At 40.4% G+C, this 24,503-nt stretch overlaps 2 protein-coding genes and 1 long non-coding RNA gene across 3 annotated transcripts; 1 reads left to right on the top strand and 2 right to left on the bottom strand.

The window, feature by feature from the left end:
• Nucleotides 1-12,679: 12,679 nt before the first annotated feature.
• LOC110884182 (transcription initiation factor IIB-2) lies at nucleotides 12,680-15,853 on the top strand. Its single transcript, XM_022131868.2, has 7 exons — nucleotides 12,680-13,148; nucleotides 14,447-14,471; nucleotides 14,630-14,759; nucleotides 14,852-14,982; nucleotides 15,080-15,168; nucleotides 15,264-15,340; nucleotides 15,438-15,853. The coding sequence occupies exons 1-7, from the start codon at nucleotides 12,799-12,801 to the stop codon at nucleotides 15,569-15,571; spliced, it is 936 nt and encodes a 311-aa protein (XP_021987560.1). The 5' UTR covers nucleotides 12,680-12,798; the 3' UTR covers nucleotides 15,572-15,853.
• Nucleotides 15,854-16,068: 215 nt separating this feature from the next.
• LOC110884183 (zeatin O-xylosyltransferase) lies at nucleotides 16,069-17,654 on the bottom strand. Its single transcript, XM_022131870.2, has one exon. It carries the CDS (start codon nucleotides 17,637-17,639, stop codon nucleotides 16,230-16,232), a length of 1,410 nt encoding a protein of 469 aa, XP_021987562.1. The 5' UTR covers nucleotides 17,640-17,654; the 3' UTR covers nucleotides 16,069-16,229.
• Nucleotides 17,655-19,551: 1,897 nt separating this feature from the next.
• On the bottom strand, nucleotides 19,552-23,881 carry LOC118479787. The gene is made up of 2 exons (XR_004860667.1): nucleotides 23,579-23,881; nucleotides 19,552-19,936 (listed from the first exon to the last, which is right to left on the bottom strand). It is a non-coding gene; the product is annotated as an uncharacterized LOC118479787 (long non-coding RNA).
• Nucleotides 23,882-24,503: the final 622 nt, after the last annotated feature.

Genomic DNA, 24,503 nt, shown 5'->3' on the forward strand with positions numbered 1-24,503 from the left:
CCTTTAGGACTCGATATGGGCACTATGAGTTTCTGGTCATGCCGTTTGGGCTGACGAACGCACCGGCAGTTTTTATGGATTTGATGAATCGAGTGTGCAAACCGTATCTGGACAAGTTTGTTATAGTCTTTATCGACGACATCCTGATCTATTCTAAGAGCAAAGAGGAACACGAACAACATCTACGACTTATTTTGGAACTCCTCCGGAAGGAACAGCTTTACGCAAAGTTCTCGAAGTGCGACTTCTGGCTTCGTGAAGTCCATTTCCTAGGGCATGTGGTGAACAAGGATGGGATTCACGTTGATCCATCCAAAGTGGACTCTATTAAGAACTGGCCTGCGCCTCGCACACCAAAGGAAATTCGCCAATTTTTGGGATTGGCAGGTTACTACAGGAGATTCATTAAGGATTTTTCTAAGATCGCGCAGCCTCTCACCCTACTAACACAGAAAGGCGTTGTCTATCATTGGGGAAATGCACAAGAGTTAGCTTTTCAGCATCTAAAGGATAGACTCTGTAGTGCACCTATCCTTTCACTGCCAGAGGGCACAGAAGATTTTGTGGTTTACTGTGATGCATCAATTCAAGGTCTTGGTTGTGTATTGATGCAACGAGATAAAGTCATAGCTTACGCCTCACGACAACTCAAAGTTCACGAGAAGAACTACACGACACATGATTTAGAGCTGGGAGCTGTTGTTTTCGCACTTAAACTATGGCGGCATTACCTGTACGGAACCAAGTGCGCCATCTACACCGACCACAGAAGTTTAGAACACATATTCAAGCAGAAGGAACTGAATATGCGGCAGCGACGATGGGTCGAGCTGCTGAATGATTACGAGTGCTCTATCAGGTATCACCCGGGCAAGGCCAATGTTGTGGCAGACGCCCTCAGTCGGAAGGACACTACGCCTAAGCGCGTAAGAGCTTTACAACTCACGATCCATTCTAGTCTACCTTCGCAAATACGAGCTGCTCAGATAGAAGCGCTGAAACCAGAAAACGTTAGAGCTGAAGCCCTACGCGGGTCAAGACAACGCTTAGAACAGAAGGAAGACGGTGCTTATTATGTGACAGGACGCATTTGGGTCCCACTCTATGGCGACTTACGAGAACTTGTGATGGATGAAGCGCACAAATCTCGCTACTCGGTACACCCTGGTTCGGACAAAATGTACCACGATATTAAAACTACGTATTGGTGGCCTAGCATGAAGGCCCACATAGCAACTTATGTCAGCAAGTGTTTGACTTGTGCGCGAGTCAAGACGGAATATCAGAAACCTTCAGGCCTACTTCAGCAACCAGAGATACCACAATGGAAATGGGAGCAAATTTCCATGGATTTCGTTACTGGCCTACCTAGATCACAGCGCGGAAACGATACTATATGGGTGATCGTGGATCGACTCACAAAATCCGCACACTTTTTGGCAATCAAGGAGACGGATAAGTTCTCCACTCTAGCGGAAATATACCTCAAGGAAGTTGTTTCGAGGCACGGGGTGCCCACCTCTATTATCTCTGATCGAGATGCACGTTTTACTTCGGAACTGTGGCAGGCAATGCACAAGTCTTTTGGCTCACGTCTTGATATGAGCACAGCGTATCACCCGCAGACGGACGGGCAGTCCGAGCGTACTATCCAAACACTAGAAGACATGCTTCGCGCTTGTGTAATCGACTTTGGCAACAGCTGGGAAAGGCATCTGCCACTCGTGGAATTTTCGTATAATAACAGCTACCACACCAGCATTAAAGCTGCTCCGTTTGAGGCATTGTACGGACGTAAATGCCGGTCACCCCTCTGTTGGGCAGAGGTGGGGGATAGTCAAATCACTGGTCCAGAACATGTGGTAGACACTACTGAGCGGATTGCTCAGATACGACAACGCATGGCGGCGGCTCGTGACCGTCAGAAGGCCTACGCCGATAAGGGCAGGAAACCACTCGAGCTCCAGGTTGGGGAGCGGGTTTTACTCAAAGTTTCACCCTGGAAGGGTGTGGTTCGTTTTGGTAAACGCGGCAAACTCAACCCACGATACGTTGGACCTTTCGAAATTCTTGAGAAAATAGGCAAGGTGGCCTACAGACTGAAATTACCAGCAGAACTCGGTGCAGTTCACAACGTTTTCCATGTGTCAAATCTGAAGAAGTGTCTGTCAGATGAGACGCACGTAGTTCCTCTGAAGGAACTCACGATCGACGAACAGTTGAAATTCGTCGAAGAACCTGTCGAAATCACGGACCGGGATGTTAAGGTCCTCAAGAGCACTAGAATACCTCTTGTTCGAGTTCGTTGGAACTCACGTCGCGGCCCAGAGTTTACCTGGGAGCGCGAAGATCGGATGAAACAAAAGTATCCCCAACTGTTTGAGAACAGTACAAACGCTACTGAGGCTGAAGCTACGGAATTTCGGGACGAAATTCCAGATCAACGGGGGGTGGATGTGACACCCCAGGAAAACCAGGAAAACCATGCAACTTAACTAGCTTCCTCAGTGAGTGCCATCAAATTTCGGGACGAAATTTCTTTCAACTTGGGGATGATGTGACAACTCGAAATCTAGAACCTTTCGTTGTGTCGTGATGTAACTTGCTTGTACATTATGTGATTAGTTGAATGATTAAACTTAATGATAAACGTGAACTTTTATGTGCTTTGTATGTGTGCATTTGTATATATATACGTGTACGTGTTTTATGTGAACCGAGAACCCAACCCGAGAACAAAGAACCCGACTCGAGACCATGAGGTCTCGAGTGAATAGTGACCGAATGGGCCTTTGGGCCGAGAACCTTTGGCCGGTTGGGCCTTTGGGCCGTAAATCCCACTCGAAACCCACTAAGGGTGCACCACTTGGAACTAGCCTATATATAAACCACCCTTAGTTAGTTCTTGCCATTTGTTGAACATTACACACACACACTCTCCTACTTTTCTCTCTAAGCCTTAAGAACACAAACACATTTCCAAGACTCTCGGATCCACTCGGTTGGCACAAGAACTCTCGGATTTGGAACTTTGGATCGACACACACACACACATCACCAACCGGTTAGTATCTATCATGTTTATGGTTGATTTTTGTTGTGTTTTGTGATGCATGAATAAGATGATGTTTATGGTTAGAGATTACATGTTGTTCTTGATGTTTATGATGATTCTAATATGCACAATGATGAACCGGTTAGCATATACTATATGATGAGTGTGATATTTTGTGTCTAAATGAAGTTTGAACCACTTTTGTTGATAAACATGAAATCGGGTTGCACTTGCCATGAAATCGGACATATATGAAAACCGAGTTGTGTGTTATGTTTAGTGTTTTGATGCTTGTTCATAGTTTTGGGTGAATAAGTGATTAATATGTTATGAACTTGTTGAATATGGGTTTGAATATTGAAGAACACTTTGAATGATAGTTGAAGATTGAAAACCCTTGTGATTTTGATCCATCTTTGACTAATAGCCTGATTAGGAAATATGTTAGTGGGATTCTATTGGTTATTTCCGGATTTGGGCCTGATTATATTGTACCACTAATCTGACTACATCTGCATCAACACGTGAACTTGAAAACGACTGCTACCGACTCGCAATCACGCAGTTGCGACTCGCAACCACAGCATGATGACTCGAGACCACGCGGTTGCGACTCGCAACCATAGCAGGACAAGCCGAAACCACAGGTTACGAGTCCCGTTGCGACTCGAGACCTCAGCATGATGAACCGAGACCACGGTTGCGACACCGGTTGCGACTCGCAACCACCTGAGATCAGCACACACAGCATGACTCGAGACCATGCTTGCGAGTCCAGTTGCGACTCGAGACCACACCTCGGGCCTAAGTTAGTGGGCCGAATTTATGGACTTCTGTGCTACTGTTGAGATGTTATTTGGGTCTGTTATCACGAGCCCAACTGTTTGGGCCTTACACTTAGACTTTGGATTATGTCTGATTGTTAACTGAGAACTGTGAACTGTTAAACGTGTTTGCCATACGTGTTAAACATACGTGCATTGCTGGCTTGAATCTGATTATAAGTGATATCCGTGTTAGGACGTAACTGACTACTTGCGACTTGATTGACTTTCTGCGATTAACTGCCGAGCAAACCAAGGTGAGTTCACACCCTCTACAAAGCATGGGATTCCCTGGGTTGGGAACGGGGTTAAGGAACGTGGATTCCTCGTCCTCCTTGGGTAGGACGTCAGTGGTTCAGGAATGTGATTCCTCGTCCGGATGGACGGATAAACGTACTAGACTAAAACTCTATCACGAAGTCCCTCCTTTTTGTATCGACTAATCGCCGGGCCAATGGCGAGCGGGTCATTAGTTAGATAGCGCTATTTAGGTCTGACAAGCCTCACACCGTGCCGCAGAGGACGGGCGTGAACTAATGGATCTGGGGCACGTCAATGATGATAGACATTGATGTTTTCAGGGCACATAAACATGACTACAGTCAGCAGTCGATATGGTAACGAGTCTAGTGTACGCATGGGGTAGCCCCCACGGCCGAAATGCCTGATAACTACATGGGGTAGCCCCCACGGCCGGAGTGCCGGAGTAACTGGGAATGAACATGTCACGTTTTTTAAACTATGGGGTAACTCCCACGGCAGGATGCCAGCTAAAGGAAACTGTTTTCGGAATAACTAAAACAAACACCCAACCGTGAACTCACTCAACTAGTTGTTGACTCGTTACTACATGCTTTGCAGGACCCTAGGTACTCAACTGGAGCTTGCATGGAGGAGGATCGTTGTGGGACAGGGATTGCTACATGATATGTTAAACTTGAAACTTTTGGAACTTATGTTATAACTTTAAACTTATGCTTCCGCTTGCAACTTAACTTGTTTGTTTTGAAACACCAATCGTGATGGTTAAACTTTTATAACTATTTATATGCTTGTTCAGTATGATTGGTGGCTGGATCCTGGTCAGTCACGCCTCCAAGCGGTAGTACTCCGCAGGTGGGATTTTGGGGGTGTGACACCCTGATCCTGATTCCGATTGTTTCGAAAATTTTAGGGTTAGTGCAGAATTACTTGGGTGTCTTAATTAGGGTTTTCTTAGTGGTTAATGATTTTAAATTTATGGGCATTACAGTCTACCTGACTTAACGACGATAGTACTATAGTTTGGACTCAGCACCCATTCACACGGGGGTTGTTAACGACAATTACTTGCATGGATTACGGTGGTAATCATGTATTGCGAACTACCCCGGGTAGTCAACCCGCAGTCATTGGTATCGATAGATCCATGTCGATAATTAACATGCTTCTTTTTCCTCTGTGTACGTGTTGGTTATGCGTAAACTATTTCGAACTCTGTTATGCTATTATCAAACTTGTATGCTCACCTTTACATCTTATGTATTGACCTTATTTTAACGTATGTGGCAGGTAATTAGGATGCTTATCTGCTAGGAAGGCGAGCTTAGAATAAGAGTCTAGAGCATAGTTGTCTGTAGATCTTGCAGATCGAGTCTCTAGAAGCATCTGAACGATTTTCATATTTATATTATATTTAAAATCTGAGTTGTCGAAACAGAATATTTGACTAGTTGTTATCTGTAATAATTTGTTTTACTATTTGGGATACGGTATGGGACGTATTATTTAAACTGAATAGTAATGATAGTTGTTGTGGAAACTTCTGGACAATCTGTTTCGCTCAGTGCCATGCCTCGGTGATTCCGCCATCGGTTGGGGTGTGACAGTAGCGGTTTGGAAGGCATGACGCCAAAAATGCGATGGTAAGTGAGCGTAATGGAGGAAGGCAAGGCCTGTTTCAACTACATGGCGGTGGCGACGTTCAACTACCCCGTTTTGCTCGGGTGTGTAAGGTAGAGTTGTGTAATGGGAGATGCCTTGAGAGGTAAGGTAGGGTGTTAGGTCAACATATTCCCTACCATTATCAGTGATTAAGGCAACCAAAGGCGTTTCAAAAAACTTTTCCACTAACATTTTGAATTGTGGGAAAAGAATAGACACCTCTGATTTGCGTTTGGGCGGGTATAACCATACATATTTCGAGTAAAAATCAATAAAAACAATGTAATATTTATACCCATCAAATGAGGTTTGAACCGGTCCCCAAATATCAGAGTAAACAAGTTCTAAAGGTTTGTTTGCAACAAAAGAATTATGGCCAAACGAAAGTTTGTGACTTTTATTCAATGAACAAGAATTACAATGAAATGACTCATATGACATTTTATTAGAATGAAGTCCTAATTTAGCAATTAAAGACTTGTTTGAATGATGGATGTCCAAGAGTGTGATGTCACATGAGTAAAGATCCTGTGTTGGTTGCATTTATTTGAGGAGAAGTAGCGAGTGGTTTGTAGTAAACCTCATTAACGTTCACTCACCACATGAGAGGCGCCCAGGTGCGTAGATCCTTGACCAAAAAATGATAAGGAAAAATTTCAACGAAAACATGGTTAGTTCGACACACTTTAGCAACGGAAATAAGATGATTACGTAAATGAGGAACAACTAAAACATCATTCAAAAGAAGTGGTCGTAAGTTAATGGGAATGGTAGTATGACCGGTGTAGGACAATCTCACCTGGGCCTTTGTATTTGGAAAGAACGGGCAACGAATTCTGATTCGGAGTGGTGTGGTGTGGTGTGACCTAATGCGCCGGTTTCCCACATCCATGATGGGTGCATAGCAGCTTATTATGGTGAAGTGGTGTTGACAAACGGAACTGTTGGGAAGGATTTCCTTGAATAATAACATTGTTTTCCCATAGGAATCGTCTGAGCTTTCAACAGTTTTTTGTTTCATGACTCGGTATGTTGCAAAACTGACAATAAGTTTGGGTACGGTTTGGTCGAGCCATAGGGGGGCTGATCTAGATGACCATTGAGTTCGGTTATTTGGTGTGTAGGTTTGTTGAAGCAATTTTCAGCGGAAGAGCGGGTGTATGAACGAGATGGTTGATGTCGGGTTTGGTTCATAGTGGTGATAAGCGGCTTAGTGGAAACCGTAGTTTCCTTGAGGGTATGTTCATGGTCTAGGAGCTTGTCTAATAAGTCTGGAAAGGAGATGGTGGTGTCGCGGGTTTTTAGAGCGGCAACAAAGTTGGCATATTCATCGCCTAATTGGTTCATGATGTGAACTACAAGGTCTTCTTCAGAAACCAGACTTTGAGCTAGTGCAAGATCATCCGAGATTGACTTCATATCATGTAAAAAATCGGAGATAGAGCGAGAGCCCTTCGGATTTTTGGCGAGGTGAGACTTGAGAGAAATAATGCGGGATCTAGACTTGTTTGCTTAACTGGAATTTAGAGCATTTTAGGCTTATCGAGCAGACTCAACGACTGAAACAATTGGCTGGATTGCAACTGCTAAGGAGTGCACTGTTATCATCTGATCTTGGCGGAACCACCTGAGATATTCATGGTTTGATTTCGTGATATCACCGGTTACTAAGGTTTTAGCCAGTGGATCGGAGTTGCCGAAAATATGATGATCAAGTTCGAGTCCTATGAGGGTTGAAACAACTTGTTTACGCCATGAAGGGAAGTTGTTTGACGTGAGTTTAATTGGAAGGTGGGTGGATGCTATTATTTGAATGATGGATTGAGGAGCCATGTAGGTAGCGACTGTGAAAAGAAAAAAAAGGAGAAGGATTGGCTTTTCTCGATTTTTTTGCAAGAGTAGGTGTTTCGTACAAGGAAAGGTTACTTCTAGGTGGGCATGAAATATCAAAGTGTTTATGGGTAAGTCCATGTTCCAAACATCGACTTTCAAGCCCATGTTCCTGCAAACCTGCCAACATTTTGATTGTCTCTGAACATCGCTGTTTTGAACCAAGACATCCAGAAGTCGTTGTTTCAATTATATACTTTCAATCAAAGTCGCTGTTTGATACTTATACCTTCAGAAAGTCATTGTTTCGGTCTCATACTTTCAACAAAAGTCGCTGTTTCATTCCCAGACCTTGTAGAAGTTGTTGTTTTTGTTGGTTTCTGGTCCCACACTCACACTCTCACAACACACACACATACTCAAACTCTCACGTAAGTATTGTAACAACCCGACTTTTCGGATCGTTACCTATCGCTGTCATTTCTTTCGTAAACGCTTGTACTCTTGGGATTCGATTAACGCAATGGGTTAAAACTATATTTTTCAACGCATTTTAAACGCTTATTACAACGCTTACTTAATCACGATTATCGCATTTAAACGCTACTTATAACGCTTACTACTTAAACGCACTTTATCACATTCTACATCGCTTATTTAGACTAAACGCTATCGCAACGCAAACTCGAAACGCGGATTTAACTATATTATGTGTGTTATTTTTGTGATTATTTGTGAATGTTATGTGGTTATCAACGCAACCCTTACACGCTCAACGCTCACTCGCAACTCAATTAAATGCAACGCAACGCTTAACAAACGAACCAAAGTTGGAAAACTAACTCGCGCAAACTCGGCCGTCCGAATGGCTTTCCGTCCGAATGGACATCCGCCCGGATGACCATCCGTCCGGATGACCATCTGACCGGATGGAGCCATCCGAACGCTGCCACTCATGCACCGCCTTAAATCTCACTCTCCCCCTATAAATACTAGCCGTACGCCCTCATTCTCACACTTTGACACTCTCATCCGCTCCCAAGCTCTCAGTCACAATTCAAGGCCAATTTGTAAGCATTTTCTCTCAAATCTTCCACAGTCTTCATCTCCAATCACTTCTACTCCATCTTTTTCATCAAAATCACACACTTCAACTTTTTCTCGAAATCACTGATTTCGGACCTCTCGAAGGTGGATTTCACTCTTTTTGCTAAGTTAAACTGTTGTGGAACACCATTCAATCGAGATTGGTTCAAGATCTAAAGGATTTCACACTTTTCAACTTAATTATGAACGATTTCAACACTTTTTCAACTTGTTTTGAACTTTTCTTCAGTTTTCTACATAATATTGATGGAATCTGGATTCAACCAGACTCTCGACTCGTTCCTTAGTCAAAAGCCGGTTGAAAACTGATTTCTACCGAAGAGATGGATCGATTAACGGGTCAAACATGAATCTTCATCAACGAACAGTACGTTGTCCGAATGGGTTGGGCCCATCCGGCCGAATGAACTGGAGTTGGTGAATTCCGTTGTTTGACACGCCGTCTCGCCGTCCCCGTTAACTCACAACTTTTACTTAGAAGTTTTACAAAAAAACTCAACTACAGATTACCCGCCCGAATGACCATCCGTCCGGATGACCATCCGTTCGGATGACCTGTCCCTAACGATCTCCATTGTTTAAACGCATTTAACTAAACTCCGAATTTTAAAGTTTCGCAAACAATCACATTCTAGTCGAATGGCCATCCGTTCGATTGGCCATCTGCCCGGATGACCATCCGTTCGGATGGGACCCATCCGTTCAGATGAACTGTTAAACACTTAACCCGTCCGACATTCTATTTACAACCATTCAGCCTTGTGGAATACTTATGCTTCTGTTTCCGTGCACAGGCTGACCCGACGCGCTCCCTTCAATCCAATCTAGCTGGTGTTTACTTGCTAAACACACACTGTGAGTATACTCGAACCCATTTTCGTTTAACGCACTTTTGGGTGTTACATACGTTCTATATCAAAACACATCACACAACGTAAACACTTTATAAACGCTAACCGCTCCCGCATGTTATACGTGATTTGTTGAATGCTTGTTACTATGCTTATACAGTGTTACACTAGACCGCCTCTAGCAACGATAGTACTATAGTTTGGACAAGGAACCTGTGTGACAGGGGTTGCTAGGGATCACATTACTTTACTTCACGTGTTCGCTTCGGTGAACATGTGTCGCGCATACTCTACGACGCAGTCTCGTGGTTAGGTTGTATCGTTGTTGAATAGTTACATGCTTCGCCCGCTACGTGTTACATGCTGGTTATGCGTAAACGCTTTTCATACTATTACTATGCAAACTTGTGTACTCACCTTTACTTTATGTATTGACTTTTATTTTAACGTATGTGACAGGTTGATTGGATGTTGTGCTATGTTGGAATCAAGTTAGGAAGTCTAGAAACCTACAATAAAATCTAGGTTGTCGGACTTGCTTGTTTAAGAGATGTGAACTCTGTAATGACTGTTTTTGAAATGTTTGTTTATTGGTATGGGACAATGAACCTTTTCAATATTGTCATTTAATAATTGTTATGGATTTTCTTGAGCAATCTGGTTCGCCTAGTGCCGCGCCCCGATGTTTTCGCCATCGGTTGGGGTCTGACAAGAATATATAAATATATATGAGTGTAAAGCTGCAGAGATTATAAAAATGGCTATTGTATTCGATATCAAAAGAGGTACATAAATAAGCAGTTAACTATCCTATTTATAATTAAAAAGAAACAAAGCACATGCATTAAAACTCCACGTTTTCCTGCTTGTTAGGCAACAAACCAACGTTCACATTCATCTCCATCAAACTTGGTCACTTTCTGCCAAAGTCTTCAACAACCAAGACCCTCTTCCAAACTGATAAAACATGACCAAAATATCCCAACTATTACAACCCATTTGACCCGTTTACATGCTGACCCGTAACCAGTGATCCGTAAATGAACCATTTTCTGTATAGGATAAACCCGATTTACAATTTGCGACCTGATAACGTGCCGACCGTGACCCGTAAACGAACCGATTAATCCAACAATTTTGAATTAATACCTTCATAAAATCTAAACTAATACCTTCACCCTATAAGCTTATTTACTCATTAGACAAGATAGCCTGCTACTCATTATTTCGAACTTTTTGCAGATTTAGGCGGTTTGGAACTCAAAATAGCACTTCTAGGTAGTCTTGAACAATGAAAGCATTATTAGGTATATAGTGGTTTGAAACAACGACATTCATGATAAAAACCTGCAAAAGCTGCAACAATCCTGAAACATTCCTTTTGTAGCCTAATGTCGATGTTTTAAACCCGTACTTAAAGAATGTCTATGTTTCCTTTCCATATGTTAAAGAATGTCGTTGTTTCGTCCCAATATGTTAAAGAATGTCGCTTAATGGTTTGCATACTTAATAATCATCGTTGTATTGTTTATATACTTCCAAAACCACTATTCATCCTGCAAATTTCAGTTCATACTATTCCTAATGCTATTCCTTCTGCTATACTAGCTAGCCTAGGAGATATGGTTAAAATATCTACCAAGACTATTTCCCCTGTAAATGTTGAAGAGATCACGTGAACATGGCAACAAAATTTAATTTAACATGTAAATCTACTGAGATATGGTCAAATTACATCTGCCAACACTATTCTTTTCACATAAGTTCACGTGAAGCTTGAATATATTAAAGATTCACGTCTGAAAATTGGCAGCACTTTAATTGAACATGTCAGATTGAAATAGCGAAGTTGTTGTAAGTATCACAACAAAACAGCGACATTCATGAACATATTGGAATGAAACAACGACATTCTTTAAGTATGGGTTTAAAACAACGACATTAGGCTACAAAAGGAATGTTTAAGAATTGTTGCAGCTTTTGCAGGTTTTTATCATGAATGCTGCTGTTTCAAACCACTATATACCTAATAATGCTTTCATTGTTCAAGACCACCTAGAAGTGCTATTTTGAGTTCCAAACCACCTAAACCTGCAAAAAATTCCATTATTCCAATATTAAAACGATAGCTTCCTCCCTGAATTTTTTGTGCCTATGAACTATTCAACCTATTAATTTTAGCATTTTACTTTTTCCACATGGGTTCTTCAGAATCACATGGGTCTTGAGAGGCTTTGAATTAAGTTCACTAAACGAAACAACAACTTTCTTTATGTTCACTAAACAAAACAACGACTTTAATAAGGTCTTCGAACATATCAACGACTTTCATTTATGTTTGCAGGTTGAAACAACGATGTTCATTAGTTATGCATTTCATTCAACGACTTTGATTTATGTATGCAGGTTGAATCAACGACTTTAATAAGTTATTGGTATCATACATCGACTTTCTTAATATTTCTGTTTCATTCAGCGATGTTCAGAGACAATCAGAATGTTGGCAGGTTTGCAGGAACATGTGCTTGAAAGTCGCTGTTTGGAACATGGACTTGCTCATAAACACTTTGATATTTCATGCTCACCCAGAAGTAATCTTTCCTTGTACAAAACACATACTCCTGCAAACAATTCGCTTTTCTTGGTGGAGATTTAGGTCGCTCTAGATACATACGAGAGATATTGAATTAGAAAGGAAATTGTTATCTTATCATTAATCACTAGATATTTAAATACAAAATTACAACAACTAAAGAGGAAAATAATGAGGATATAGTTACAATAAATATTGACTATTCTTTTAGTGTCGTAAGCTATAGTGAACGTCAGTACAATAAGTACAATAAGAATACACTGGCAAACCAAACAGATACCGTAGTAAAACATCGGTACCAATATTCATTTTTATTGTTTTCAATCAATGTAAAACAAGTATCGATATCCTGTTGGACATATCTCTTTCAGTTACTATATCAAGTTTCAACATCATATGAGTACTACAATAAACCAAACTAGGGATGAGCAAATGGTAACGAATACCATACTCATCCCTAAACCGAACCAAAACCCATACAATCCACATATATGTCTGATTCTCATCCTCGTAAGGTCACAATAAGCAATACCTACGTGACTTCCCTACCAAGGCCTCTCCCCTGTAAAACCCTAAGACCACCATTAACACCACAACATTCATCCTCACAACGATATGGACGCCTATTGCTCGGACTGCAAGCGGAGCACGGAGGTCGTGTTTGACCACTCCGCCGGAGACACCGTCTGCTCCGAGTGCGGACTCGTCCTCGAATCGCACTCCATCGATGAAACCTCCGAGTGGCGTACGTTCGCCAACGAGTCCGGCGATAACGATCCTGTGCGTGTCGGTGGCCCTACTAATGTCCTCCTTAACGACGGCGGTTTATCCACGGTCATTTCGAAACCTAACGGCGTTACTAGCGACTTTTTGTCCACCTCGTTGGGCCGGTGGCAGAACCGTGGATCTAATCCGGACCGGAGCCTTATTATGGCGTTTAAAACGATTGCTACTATGTCTGATAGGTGAGAGTGATTGTTTTAGGGTTTTGTTTTGGTTATTAACTTATTAATGGTTTTGTAGGACTCAGAAGTTATTATTATTGTTATATAAACCCTAGGTTAGGTTGTTATTATGTAAACCCTAGGTTTACTGTATGTGTATTGGTTGAATTTGAGAATTTTGAAATTGCAGGTTATGAAGCATTATGTATTATTATTTGTTAATTAATGAGATAGGTTAACAGATTGAGAATACTGCAAATGTAAAGTATGTGAAGCGTGTTAAGGTTTATGTTAATGTGACTAAAGTCGCTGTTAGTATCAAGGGATCTTTTGTCTGCAAGTCTGAGTTTATAGCAGATTGGGAGGTGGTGAAATGAGGTTTTGGGAACTAAGTGATGTTTGGGGTTATTTGTTTACACGCACATTGTCTGGTTTTACTTTTAAGCTGCATGATACTGATTGGTGAAGTTTTGAAGCATTAGGAGTTCTACTTGCGTATCATCTTTTGTTATATGAGATTGGTTAACAGAATACTGCAAATGTAAAGTATGTGAAGTGTGTTAAGGTTTATGCTTTTGTGATCAAAGTCACCATTAGTATAATGAAGGGTTGCTGATTTTATTTGTCTGCAAGTCTGAGTTTATAGCAGATTAGAAGATGATAAAATGAGATTTTAGGAACTAAGTGATGTTTTGGGGTGTTTGTTTGCATCTGCTTTGTCTGGTTTTACTTTGAAGTTGCATGATGCCAATGGTCGAAGCTATATTTTTTCTCTAATTTATAAACTCAAGAACATAGTCTGGCTATTTGCTTACACTATTGAGTCTTAAAGAGAGAAATGTTAATCTGTATTGATGCAAAGTGCTGTGTAGAGCCCTATTTGGACATAGCACCCTTAGATGTCTTGCAATGTGTTTCTTTAGAGAGAAGATACACCTTTGGTAGAGGGGACGCATAATACACATGGTTATAGTGCTATTCTATAATACTATTTTGATATGGGAAAGTGGAAAAGTTTAGACTTTAGAGAAAAATCTAAATGTCAAAATATGATTTTTAAGGATTCTTTTGTTAGATAACAGTAACAGCAGCAACTTGTTATCCAGCCTATTTAAGTATTAGTTGGATTAATTTTTTTTCTGTTTGTTGTTTTTGAGGGTGTTGATATCGTTTGGACAAATATTTGTCCAGTTTATTCTTTGATTCAAGAATATTATTATAACATAGACCCATTCTTTGCTTCTGCATTCTCACACAAACTCACATCAATGCTGTTTGGAGTTTGAGTTTGTTCTGATGCATTTAATGTGTCAATACAGGTTGGGCCTTGTTGCAACAATAAAGGTATGCTTTTATTGGCAGTATCATATAAATGGAAATAATAATCAGTGGCAGTGTCTTGTTATATATTCCATTTGAAGTCATTCATTTAATGCTGTCGCCTATCCCCCCTTGACATATATTCATTTGTGTGTTGTGGTTGGTGTCCTTTGACTTTCTAGGATCGTGCTAATGAGATATTTAAGAAGGTCGAAGACCAGAAGTCAAGTAGGGGAAGAAACCAAGACGCCATATTGGCGGCCTGTCTTTACATCGCTTGCCGTCAAGAAGACAAGCCACGCACTGTAAAGGGTATAAACAATCCACATTAGTTTAATCGGATGCTTACTGGTCTCTGTTTATATGAACTGGATTTCCATTGTCTTGAACCTGTGTTCAAATAGAAATCTGTTCGGTTGCCAACGGAGCCACCAAGAAGGAAATTGGACGTGCAAAAGAATACATTGTGAAGCAACTAGAACTTGAGATGGGTCAGTCAGTGGAAATGGGGACTATACACGCTGGCGATTTTATGGTCTGTTATATTTTATGTTCTTAGCTTGTGTAGCGGTCATGTTAAGTATTACATGTTGTGGTTATCGGATTAATGGTTAAATAATTTTGGATAATAGAGGCGCTTTTGTTCCAATCTTGGCATGACTAACCAGACCGTTAAAGCGGCCCAGGAATCTGTCCAGAAGTCTGAACAGTTTGATATAAGGTACTTATGTTGTCTTTGTGTGATTAAGTATTACAATTAAAATATTTATTTTCAAGTTTTAATTTGGTGATATGCATTTTTTTATTTTATTTTAGGAGAAGCCCAATCTCTATAGCTGCAGCTGTTATTTACATCGTGACTCAACTTTCTGATGATAAGAAACCCCTCAAAGGTAAACTTGCTTCCACGTACTGTGTTCTTGATGATATATGTTCATTCTGTTTTCGAAATATTATTGTTACCGAGTCGAGAAACGTGGGTTTATGCAGATGTATCACTAGCAACAGGTGTTGCAGAAGGGACAATAAGGAACTCATACAAGGATCTGTATCCTCATTTATCAAAAATAATACCGACTTGGTACGCCCAGGAAGAGGATCTCAAGAACCTCTGCAGCCCGTGAATAATAAATTTGATTTCACAAGTTGTGATGTTAATACGCATGAAAACAAACCATCATGGTACGCTTAAATTCCAGGTTCATGTCCTCATCTTGGTCTCAATCTGTGTCTGGGTTGGAGTCTGGTTTCGTTTGTGGAACTGTATTTTTGTGTCAACAAAAGTCCACTGGATAATTTGAGTTGTCAACTTGTGATGATTTTTGTTAGTGTCAAAATTTACTTTAGTTATATTGTAATCCAGACCAACTTTAACTAACTATAATAATATATTGGTTGTTATCAAATACTTGTATTCATCGGAGGAAGTAGTGGCGGTGTTTGTTGTCCGGCTTGGTCGGTTTTGACTAAATTATAGGCTGAACTGCTAACTACACTTTCAGAAACAGGAACCAAACCGGCTCAACCAATTAGCTGATTGAATAGTATGAAACTGTTTGCAGTCAATCCGTTTATTCTAAAATACAAGAGTAGATAGATAATAGCAAGGGAGCAAGAGGTCTAAAATACAAACAAGAGTAGATAGATAATAGCAAGGGAGCAAGAGGTGACAGAAAATATAGTATCTATTACTTTATTATGGTGACACTGATAGAGACATAGATTAGAAATCATCGATGGCTTTGTGATGTTTCGTCACAAACGATAGTAAATTCAAATCTGTTACTGTCTGGTGATATGACCAAGAAACTCATCCAGTTCCTTGCGCATAACGCCACCTTCTTCCACCGATTGCCTGACCGCAACGCCAAGTTCTGCCGCCTTCTTTCTTACTTGACATCCTTCTTCCGATGCCATCAATCGTCTAACCGCTTCTGAAACCATCGCTGCCGGCACCTTTTCGTCTCTACGCACCCACTCCCTCGCGTATATTCCTGTTCCGAGCACCTCTGTTATCAGAGTAGCGTTCCTCGGTTGATCGGAATGCATGGGCCATGCAGCTATAGGAACCCCCATTGTGATCCCCTCCATGCTTGAATTCCAACCACAGTGACTCATGAACCCACCTGTAGATGAGTGTTTCAATATTTCAAGCTGTGGTGCCCAGCCCCTCATCACTACACCCACCTCACTGCTTTCCACCCTCTCTTCATAACCCTCTGGCAAATCCACTCTCCGATTGACACCGTTAAAAATGTTGGCTTTATCGGCTTCCCTCACAACCCATATAAACTTCTGACCGCTTTCTTCCAACCCGAAAGCAATTTCTTTCACTTCTTCATCTGTTAGTGAAACCGTGGTTCCAAACGAGACATAAATCACTGAATTTGGTTCTTGTTTGTCGAGCCAATTGAATAACTTGACCGATTCGGGACTGGAGTTCTTGTGATCACTAATTGTAACCGGATTGAATGGACCGATAGCCCAATTCTTGGTCGTACCGGCGGTGACCTCTTCGTGTTTAAGTAACTCCAAGTACTTCTCTTCAAACACTTTGCTTGTGTCGTAAAGTGTTCCCAAGCTGGATACTTTCCTGAACAATGAGTCTTCTGAAACAATCACGTCTAGAAACTCATTACTGAAACACCCTTCTAAAGAAGGGAGTTTCATCCATAATGATTCGGTTTCATCGTCCAACTTTAACTTTTGTGTTTCCTCCCAATGATACCAAAAGGCAGTAAAAGCAGAACAGCTTTGAAACATGTAAACTTCAGCGTTGGGGAACAAAACATAGTCTTGAACGATGGAGCTCATCAAGTAATCATGAATGATCACAATCCGTTTCATTTTGGTCGAGAGATCGGATAACAATTTGAGGAATGGTTCGCGTAGGTGCATGATGGCTTTAAATGATGGCATGAGGTGGTTGGGAAAGCGTAGGGTGGCATTGGGGGTGGGTGGATCGTTAGGGTAAGAGGGAATCGGAAACTCGTGGAAGTGGATGTTGGCGACAGAGAGAGGGTCCCAACCATGGACCCGAAGCTTGGCTTGGCGTGTATGACTAGGTGCGCAGACGAAGTGGACGGGGAGGTTGTAGGCGGAGATGAGGCGAGAGAGGTGGATGAGCTGGTTGAGATGGCCTTGTGCTATAAAAGGCACCATCACAACACATATTTCTTGATTTTGATCCATTTGGTTTTGTTTGGAGTAGTAATTTCTTCATTTTTGGAGTGTAGGTTTATGGTATATATAGGTGTCAAGCTATTAAAATTGTATGGAATTTTGTTGATAGTATCATAGGAGGCATCATCCTCTCGGGTCGGATGGTCTTCTTTAGGGTCAATATATTTTTTTCCTTTTCATTTCTGTAAATAATTTGATCTATTAAATAAGAAGGTAAACTATTTTACCAGAATAAAAATATTTTTATTAGCCGATAAGTAGTAGATCAATTGGTTTGGGAGGAGATAACCCCATGACCTTCCAATGTGAAGGTCATGAGTTGGAGTCTCACTTAGTGCAATTTGGTTACGATTTGTTTCAGGTGGGCCATGAGTTTTACCACAGTGAGCCTTCAGGCGGTGGGTTTCCACTAGAATGGTGGACGGGTCTAGTCACCAGTGCTGTCTGTGTACGTAGGGCGTGGATGGCCTTTCGCCAATAAGTTTGCCCGGATGGCCGGGCTTGTATAGTATTTGTTGGCCGTTAAAAAATGTATTCTTATTAATTTGGTCGGTTTTAATCGTTATAATTAATGTTTACTCGTATAGGAGATCAAATATATATATCGAACGTTTATTAAACAAAACGAAAGATATGATATTACTTGGTTAGTGTTTTATTACACAAGTATGAATCTAAACATCATTTTATGAATTTCTGCTCTTAAGACAAACAATACAAAACCCGGCTTCTTAAGGGGAGGAGGGCATATGCCACCCGATAGAAATTCATGGAAACTGGTTTTGAAGGAAAGTGATCCGCTTTTTTTTTTTGGTTTCGATCTGTTTTTTTTTTCTTTTAGATTTTGATCGGTTCGGGTGAGGTCTAACCAGGTTAGAACCAGTTTCAAATCATAGGGCATGGCACTGATAAATAACCAGCGAGTAGGGTCGAGTATGGAACCAAGTATGAAGGAACTGGTTTTTTATGGGTTATTGGATTTTGAGTTAAATGTCATTTTAGTCCCTGTGGTTTGGGCCATTTTGCCAGTTTAGTCCAAAGGTTTTATTTTTCACCTGTGGGTCCAAAAAGGTTTCACTGTTGCCATTTTAGTCCACTGGGTTAACTTTATCTATTTTTTCTGTTAACGAGAAGGGTAATTCGGTCATTTTACATAGACAAATTGCTCTTCTAGTTAACAGAATTACATATAAAATGATCGAATTGCCTTTCTCGTTAACAGAAAAAATGGATAAAATTAACCTAGTGGACTAAAATGGCAACAGTGTAACCTTTTTGGACCCACATGTAAAAAATAAAACGTTTAAACTAAACTGGCAAAATAGCTCAAACCACAGGGACTAAAATGGCATTTAACTCTTGGATTTTAATAATCCTAAGTTTTACTAGTTGGCCGATAATAATCCCACTTAAAAAATTCTCTCCAATAATCCCAACTTTTAAGAATTTGGCCCACATCGATCCTTTTCTAACTGGGTTATAACCCAGTTAATTTTTGCTGATGTGGACGATAACGTGGATGCTAACGTGGATATACAATAACGTGGATAATGATGTGGATATGTCTCTCTTCCTCTTCTCCCTCTACGGCTCTACCTCCACCACCAACCCAATCTCTCTCTACAACCCCTACCACAACCACCCATCTCCCACTCCATAACCACCCCACCACCTCATCTCCATCTACAATGTCCGCCACCTCACCTCCATCAACACTGCCCACCATCTCCACTACCAGGATTTATGATGGGGGACAAATAGTGTTTGACTATTACTATTGCAAAAAACAATTGATTTTTTGTTTCAATAATGTAACTTTAATTTAAACCAATGAAATTAGGCCGTGTGGCACAAGGCAAATGAATTCAACGAGACCTATAACCCTTCAAGTATGAACCTCTGTTTTCGTTATCTCACTTAATTTCAACATGAAAATCTTGTAATTATTAAGTAACCTGATCTATTAAATATACAGAGTACAATGTTATGAATCCAATAGCTACATTATTGCATTAGACTAAAGGGTATGGGGGCCGGCCTGGCCCGGTTCCGGTCCCCCACACCGCCCCCCTCATGCCCGGCGCGTCGTCTCCGTCCTCCACAAGCCGGGTTCGACGGGCCTCTCTTCTCTCTCCTCACACACACACAGCTATACATACATACATATATATATAAAAAGGGGTTCATCCCCCACCCCCTAGGTCCATCCCCTTCAAGCCCCGCTTACGTGGCGGTGACGTGGCGGCCCATCCCCTTGGGGATGAGGCTCTCCATACCCTCCGGTCTTAATTCTGCTGACAATTACACTGTAACATAATCAAATCAAAGAAGCATATCAGACTTTGTCTCTGCAGCCGGTGGCGTCGGTCGCACTTGAGAAATTGTTTGTCCCACCCTAAGTGAGGTTTCTTTTGAGTTTTCTAGTTATAAATTGTGTGTATCATCAGCATGTACAAAAGACGATTTTTGGTGTATTATTTTGTGGATGAAACACGAAGCTATAAGATGAAGACTTATTGAAGATTAGGATACTTGAGTTAGTTGTACGGATTGCAGAGTATGATGTTGGATTCCTTTTTGTGAATGCCAATTAGTGATGTGTGCATCATTGATGGTAGTTATGGTTCTGGTATAAAAATGGGTTGACTAGTATTTGATCAACCATTTCAGTCCTTTCAACCGTTTCAGATGCAGTTCCGATCAATATATTATTTTCATCTGAATTTCTTTTATGCATTCCATCACATGGGGGGGGGGGGGTTATTGCACGGACCTCCCGGCCGCTGGAGTGATCCCACTCCACAAGCTAGTACCGTCCCAATACTGCCTGGCGGTGAATACCCTTGGCCCTGAATTGATTCCGTTTCCTCTGGGAAGAGGTGTGTGGCTTGTGACCATCACTGGAGTCGAACCCGGGTCTCTTGGAAGAGAAAGGGTGGGACTGGCCAACTGGGCTACCCCAGTTGGTTATTCCATCACATGCCTTATGTGCAACTCTGAATCGTTGCATCTTAGGAATATTCCATAATTTTGATCTCCTAAAACAAGTGTTCCAGCATCAAATTTGATTTCATTGGTGCTTCTTCAATACTAATCAGATCTCATGTTTTCAAATTTTCAGACCTATATATCTGCATTATGATTTCAACCAGGCTACTTTTACTGTATCAGCAGGGAAAATGAGAATATTCCTCTTGTCATAGCTTTGTTCTAGTTGCATAACAGGTTGGAGTCAACTTTAAAAAACATGTCAGATTGGTTAGGGTGCAAGCAGGTCATTTTGAAAAGAGATGTCAAATTGGTTCGGGTGAAAACGGATCTGTTCAGATCAGGTTCATCCGCTATATCTGTTTTTACAGTGGGTAGTGACGACAGTGGATGAGGTGGCGACATTTTCATTTCCATGTTCGTAGTATTGACCTATTTTGATCCAATGTATAACTAAAGTATAGTGACATTCTACTAGTGAGTTCCGAAAATGCATAGCTGGGAGCAAGTTGATTTTCATATGTTTTGGTACTCAAAACAGAATACGTTTTTCCTCGATGGGATAATAAGGAGTTAGAAGCAAGTACAAACATATAACCACAACAACATGCCCTTTTTAGTTTCCTAGTTATAAATGATGTTTTATGATCAGCATGTACAAAAGATGACAATTTGGTGTACTATGTGGTTGATAAAACACCAACTAATAGAGTGAAGGACTCATGATTAAGGTTGATAAACTACTCACGATCCGAACTTGAGCTTTAAAAATAGAGCTCATAATATATTTTTAATTTTGCCCTTCAAAAAAAATATATTTTTAATTTTCTTCATTTAAATGCACTTTTTTATAGGCCCCTCTTTCTTTGCACCTAGGCCCAAGCGAGGTCTACGAGCCTAGCGCCTTTGATAACTATGATAAAAAAAGCAGCTTTTACCTAACCAATGCTAACATTCTCCATTAAATTTTCATATTGTGATGCAATGGCGTAGCTTTGTAGGGGCGGGAGGGGGCGGCCGACCCTCCGAACTTTTTGCTCGTTAGTGTAGAGTATGTAGTTTTCGTATAGAATTTTTTGGGTATACACGTTTTTGACCCCCCCCCCCCCCCCGATTTTATAGAAATTTTTGTTATATACGTTTTCGACCTCCCAGTCGAAAATCTCAAGCTTCGCCACTGTTGTGATGTAAAAGAATCAGTACTCTTACACTTTTCTTCCAGAGTCGGGTCTTTCAGTAGATTTGACATTTGGTTGACCACCACCTTCATGTTTAGGTTGACCTTTTCTGGTTAAGGTTGACTATTATTGTGCAGATCATCTGACTATCTAAGGCAATGGTTGTACTGCTGCTCTCTTCAACTGGAAATCCCCAGTGCCATGACTCCCCAAAGCCTATGAAAAGATCTAAAACCTATATACCAAAGGCCCCTTGGAAGGCCGGTCACAAGACACTGCGACATTCTTTCGAGATAACTATAACTGATAGAATAAAAGATAATGCAGATAACTAATGTTTTAATAAATAATTAAAGCATTTGATATGTGATTACCAAAAAACAATACTATTATATTGGTAATCTAAATCTTTAAATATTGTGATTTAGGAGACTATATACACTAAAATTTCCCTTCGACTTTCAACCCTTTTAACTTTTTTGACCCGTTTGAGATTAAAATTAACCCAAGTTAATCCATTCAAAAGTAAACTGGTCAAAATTGCCCCCTTTCATATCCAATAACTATATTTGAAGGACTTCTCATATTCACAACTATTCAATCATATGCCTTTTACCAATCATATATATTAAAAACACCAGAACTTGTATGTAATTTTTCTACAATTGGCAATCCATAAACATGTATAAAAAATGAATAGTAATTAATTACACATACATGTGGTTGCTCTAATGGAACAACTTCAGACAAGAATTCCTGTGCAGCCTCTACTAAGTTATATCACTCATTTTTCAATTAGAGTTAACTTCTGCAGAAACCCTTCTGCAATCCCCAATAAAACCAATTCGTCCCCGTCAAACATGAAGTCCTTCGGGAACAAGGACCAATATGCAAACAATTGCTTCAAACGTGCAAAAAGATCATGGTAACTTAGCCTAAGGGCTGGGACAATCTACCAACATCTTGTAACCTCCATATCTCACTATTTAAAACTTCTTCCCAATATTCCTCCTCACCTTTTTTTTCTTAATAATCTACCAAGTAAAATCAAAGTCAAAGGCAAGCCGTCACATTTTTTCACAATACCTTCACCATGTTTTTTAAGTGACAAATGTGAATCAAAGTTGTTTACATCTAATGCATATATAACAACTTTTTGAGCAGCTAATTCTTTCTTGTTGTCATGATGATTTTACTTCCTGAAGCACACACATGAAAGAGGGCCAACCAAGGCTTCCTAATCCTCGTAACTTTCACTCCATACATCATCTAATACCAATAGAAATTTTTTCTCTCTTAAATGATTTCTAAGATCTACTTGAAGCAGATTCAAATCTGCAAATTCCTTGTTTATCTCCGCCACAGACTGAAATATAACTTTGCTTATATTAAAGCTATCAAAGTCATCTGAAACACAAACCCATGCCTTGAGTTCAAAGTGATCCTTAACTTGCTCTTCGTTATACAAAAGTCTAGCTAGAGTTTTTTTTACCTACCCCACCCATACCAACTATGGGAACAACGCTAAAGTTTCGATCACATGGTTCATCCCCCAATAACCGACAGACCAACACCTCTTTCTCCCCTTCGCGTCCAACAATCCTAGATACATCAACCGTCTGTAATCTTCTATTTATAATTTTCAACCTAGTCCCCTCTTTCACAATCAACCTTAGAGTAGCTTTATCCTCTACTAGATCTTGTAGCCTAGTGATAATATCATTTATTTTATCTTTCATCCTCTTACTCTATAACGAATGTTTTGAGAAAAAACTTTCTTACCTTGCTGGTGTGGGTTTCTGATTCATCGGTGCATAGCTTCGATTGCTAAATCGTCGAGTACGTCATCTATGTCGTAAGCCAAATGATGGAGATGATTCAGCCACTGTTTCAGATTGATTGGTTGAAGCATCCGTTGCAGTTTGTAGAAACGAGATGTTGAACAGAATCAAGAACTTCAAAATTTTCCAGTCGCTGGCTGCTGCTCTGATGAGGATAACGGCAGAAGCAAAATGGTTACACGAAGTGTACAGAAATGGTGACCTAATAGGCTAATTCTTAGCATGTGGTAAGTTGGGCCCAACACGTAGCCCAATTCTTAACCTTATCTTACTTTTATTTAAAACCAGTTGTTGGTCGTAACGCGATAACGGAATAATTCTCAATCAATTAAAAAAACACTATTTTAGTTTTGTTAGGAAAAAAAACTAAAACGATGACAAGACCGTAGTTCTGAGCTCAGGACAAACTGTAGTTTGTTAGGATTAATGAGCGAGCGTTAGGCATCTCCTTGACATGGAAAAAAATTAAATCCAGTCAACCAATTAAAAAAACACATTTGTAGTTTTGCTAAAAAAACTAAAACGATAGCAATACTGTAATTTGAACTGAGGGCAAAGTTGTATTTGTTGACTTGGGTAAAATCGTAATTTGCCAAAAGTTAAAGTAATGGCAATACCATAAATTTGAACCAGAGACAAAATCGAAATATAACTTTGCACTAAGGACAAAATCGTAATTTTAAGCAGGGAACAAAACTATATTTTTAATTTGAACTGGGGCAAGATCAAAATTTTGAACTGAGGGCAAAATCGTAATTTTGAATTGGGGGGGGGGGGGCAAAAGCATACTTTTATTTTGAACAGGGCAAAAACATAATTTTAATTTGAAGGCGAAATCATAATATTTGAAACAGGGCGAAAATACA

Source organism: Helianthus annuus, chromosome 6 (genome assembly GCF_002127325.2).
Source record: "Helianthus annuus cultivar XRQ/B chromosome 6, HanXRQr2.0-SUNRISE, whole genome shotgun sequence".
Taxonomy (NCBI): Eukaryota; Viridiplantae; Streptophyta; class Magnoliopsida; order Asterales; family Asteraceae; genus Helianthus; species Helianthus annuus.

What these genes read in the sequence shown, in the direction of transcription:
- LOC110884182 (XM_022131868.2), top strand. Translation starts at nt 12,799, where the DNA reads ATGGACGCCTATTGCTCGGACTGCAAGCGGAGCACGGAGGTCGTGTTT. An exon ending in TACACGCTGGCGATTTTATG is followed by an intron (nt 14,983 to 15,079) that starts GTCTGTTATATT and finishes TTTGGATAATAG; the next exon opens with AGGCGCTTTTGTTCCAATCT. An exon ending in TGATAAGAAACCCCTCAAAG is followed by an intron (nt 15,341 to 15,437) that starts GTAAACTTGCTT and finishes GGGTTTATGCAG; the next exon opens with ATGTATCACTAGCAACAGGT.
- LOC110884183 (XM_022131870.2), bottom strand. Translation starts at nt 17,639, where the DNA reads ATGGATCAAAATCAAGAAATATGTGTTGTGATGGTGCCTTTTATAGCA.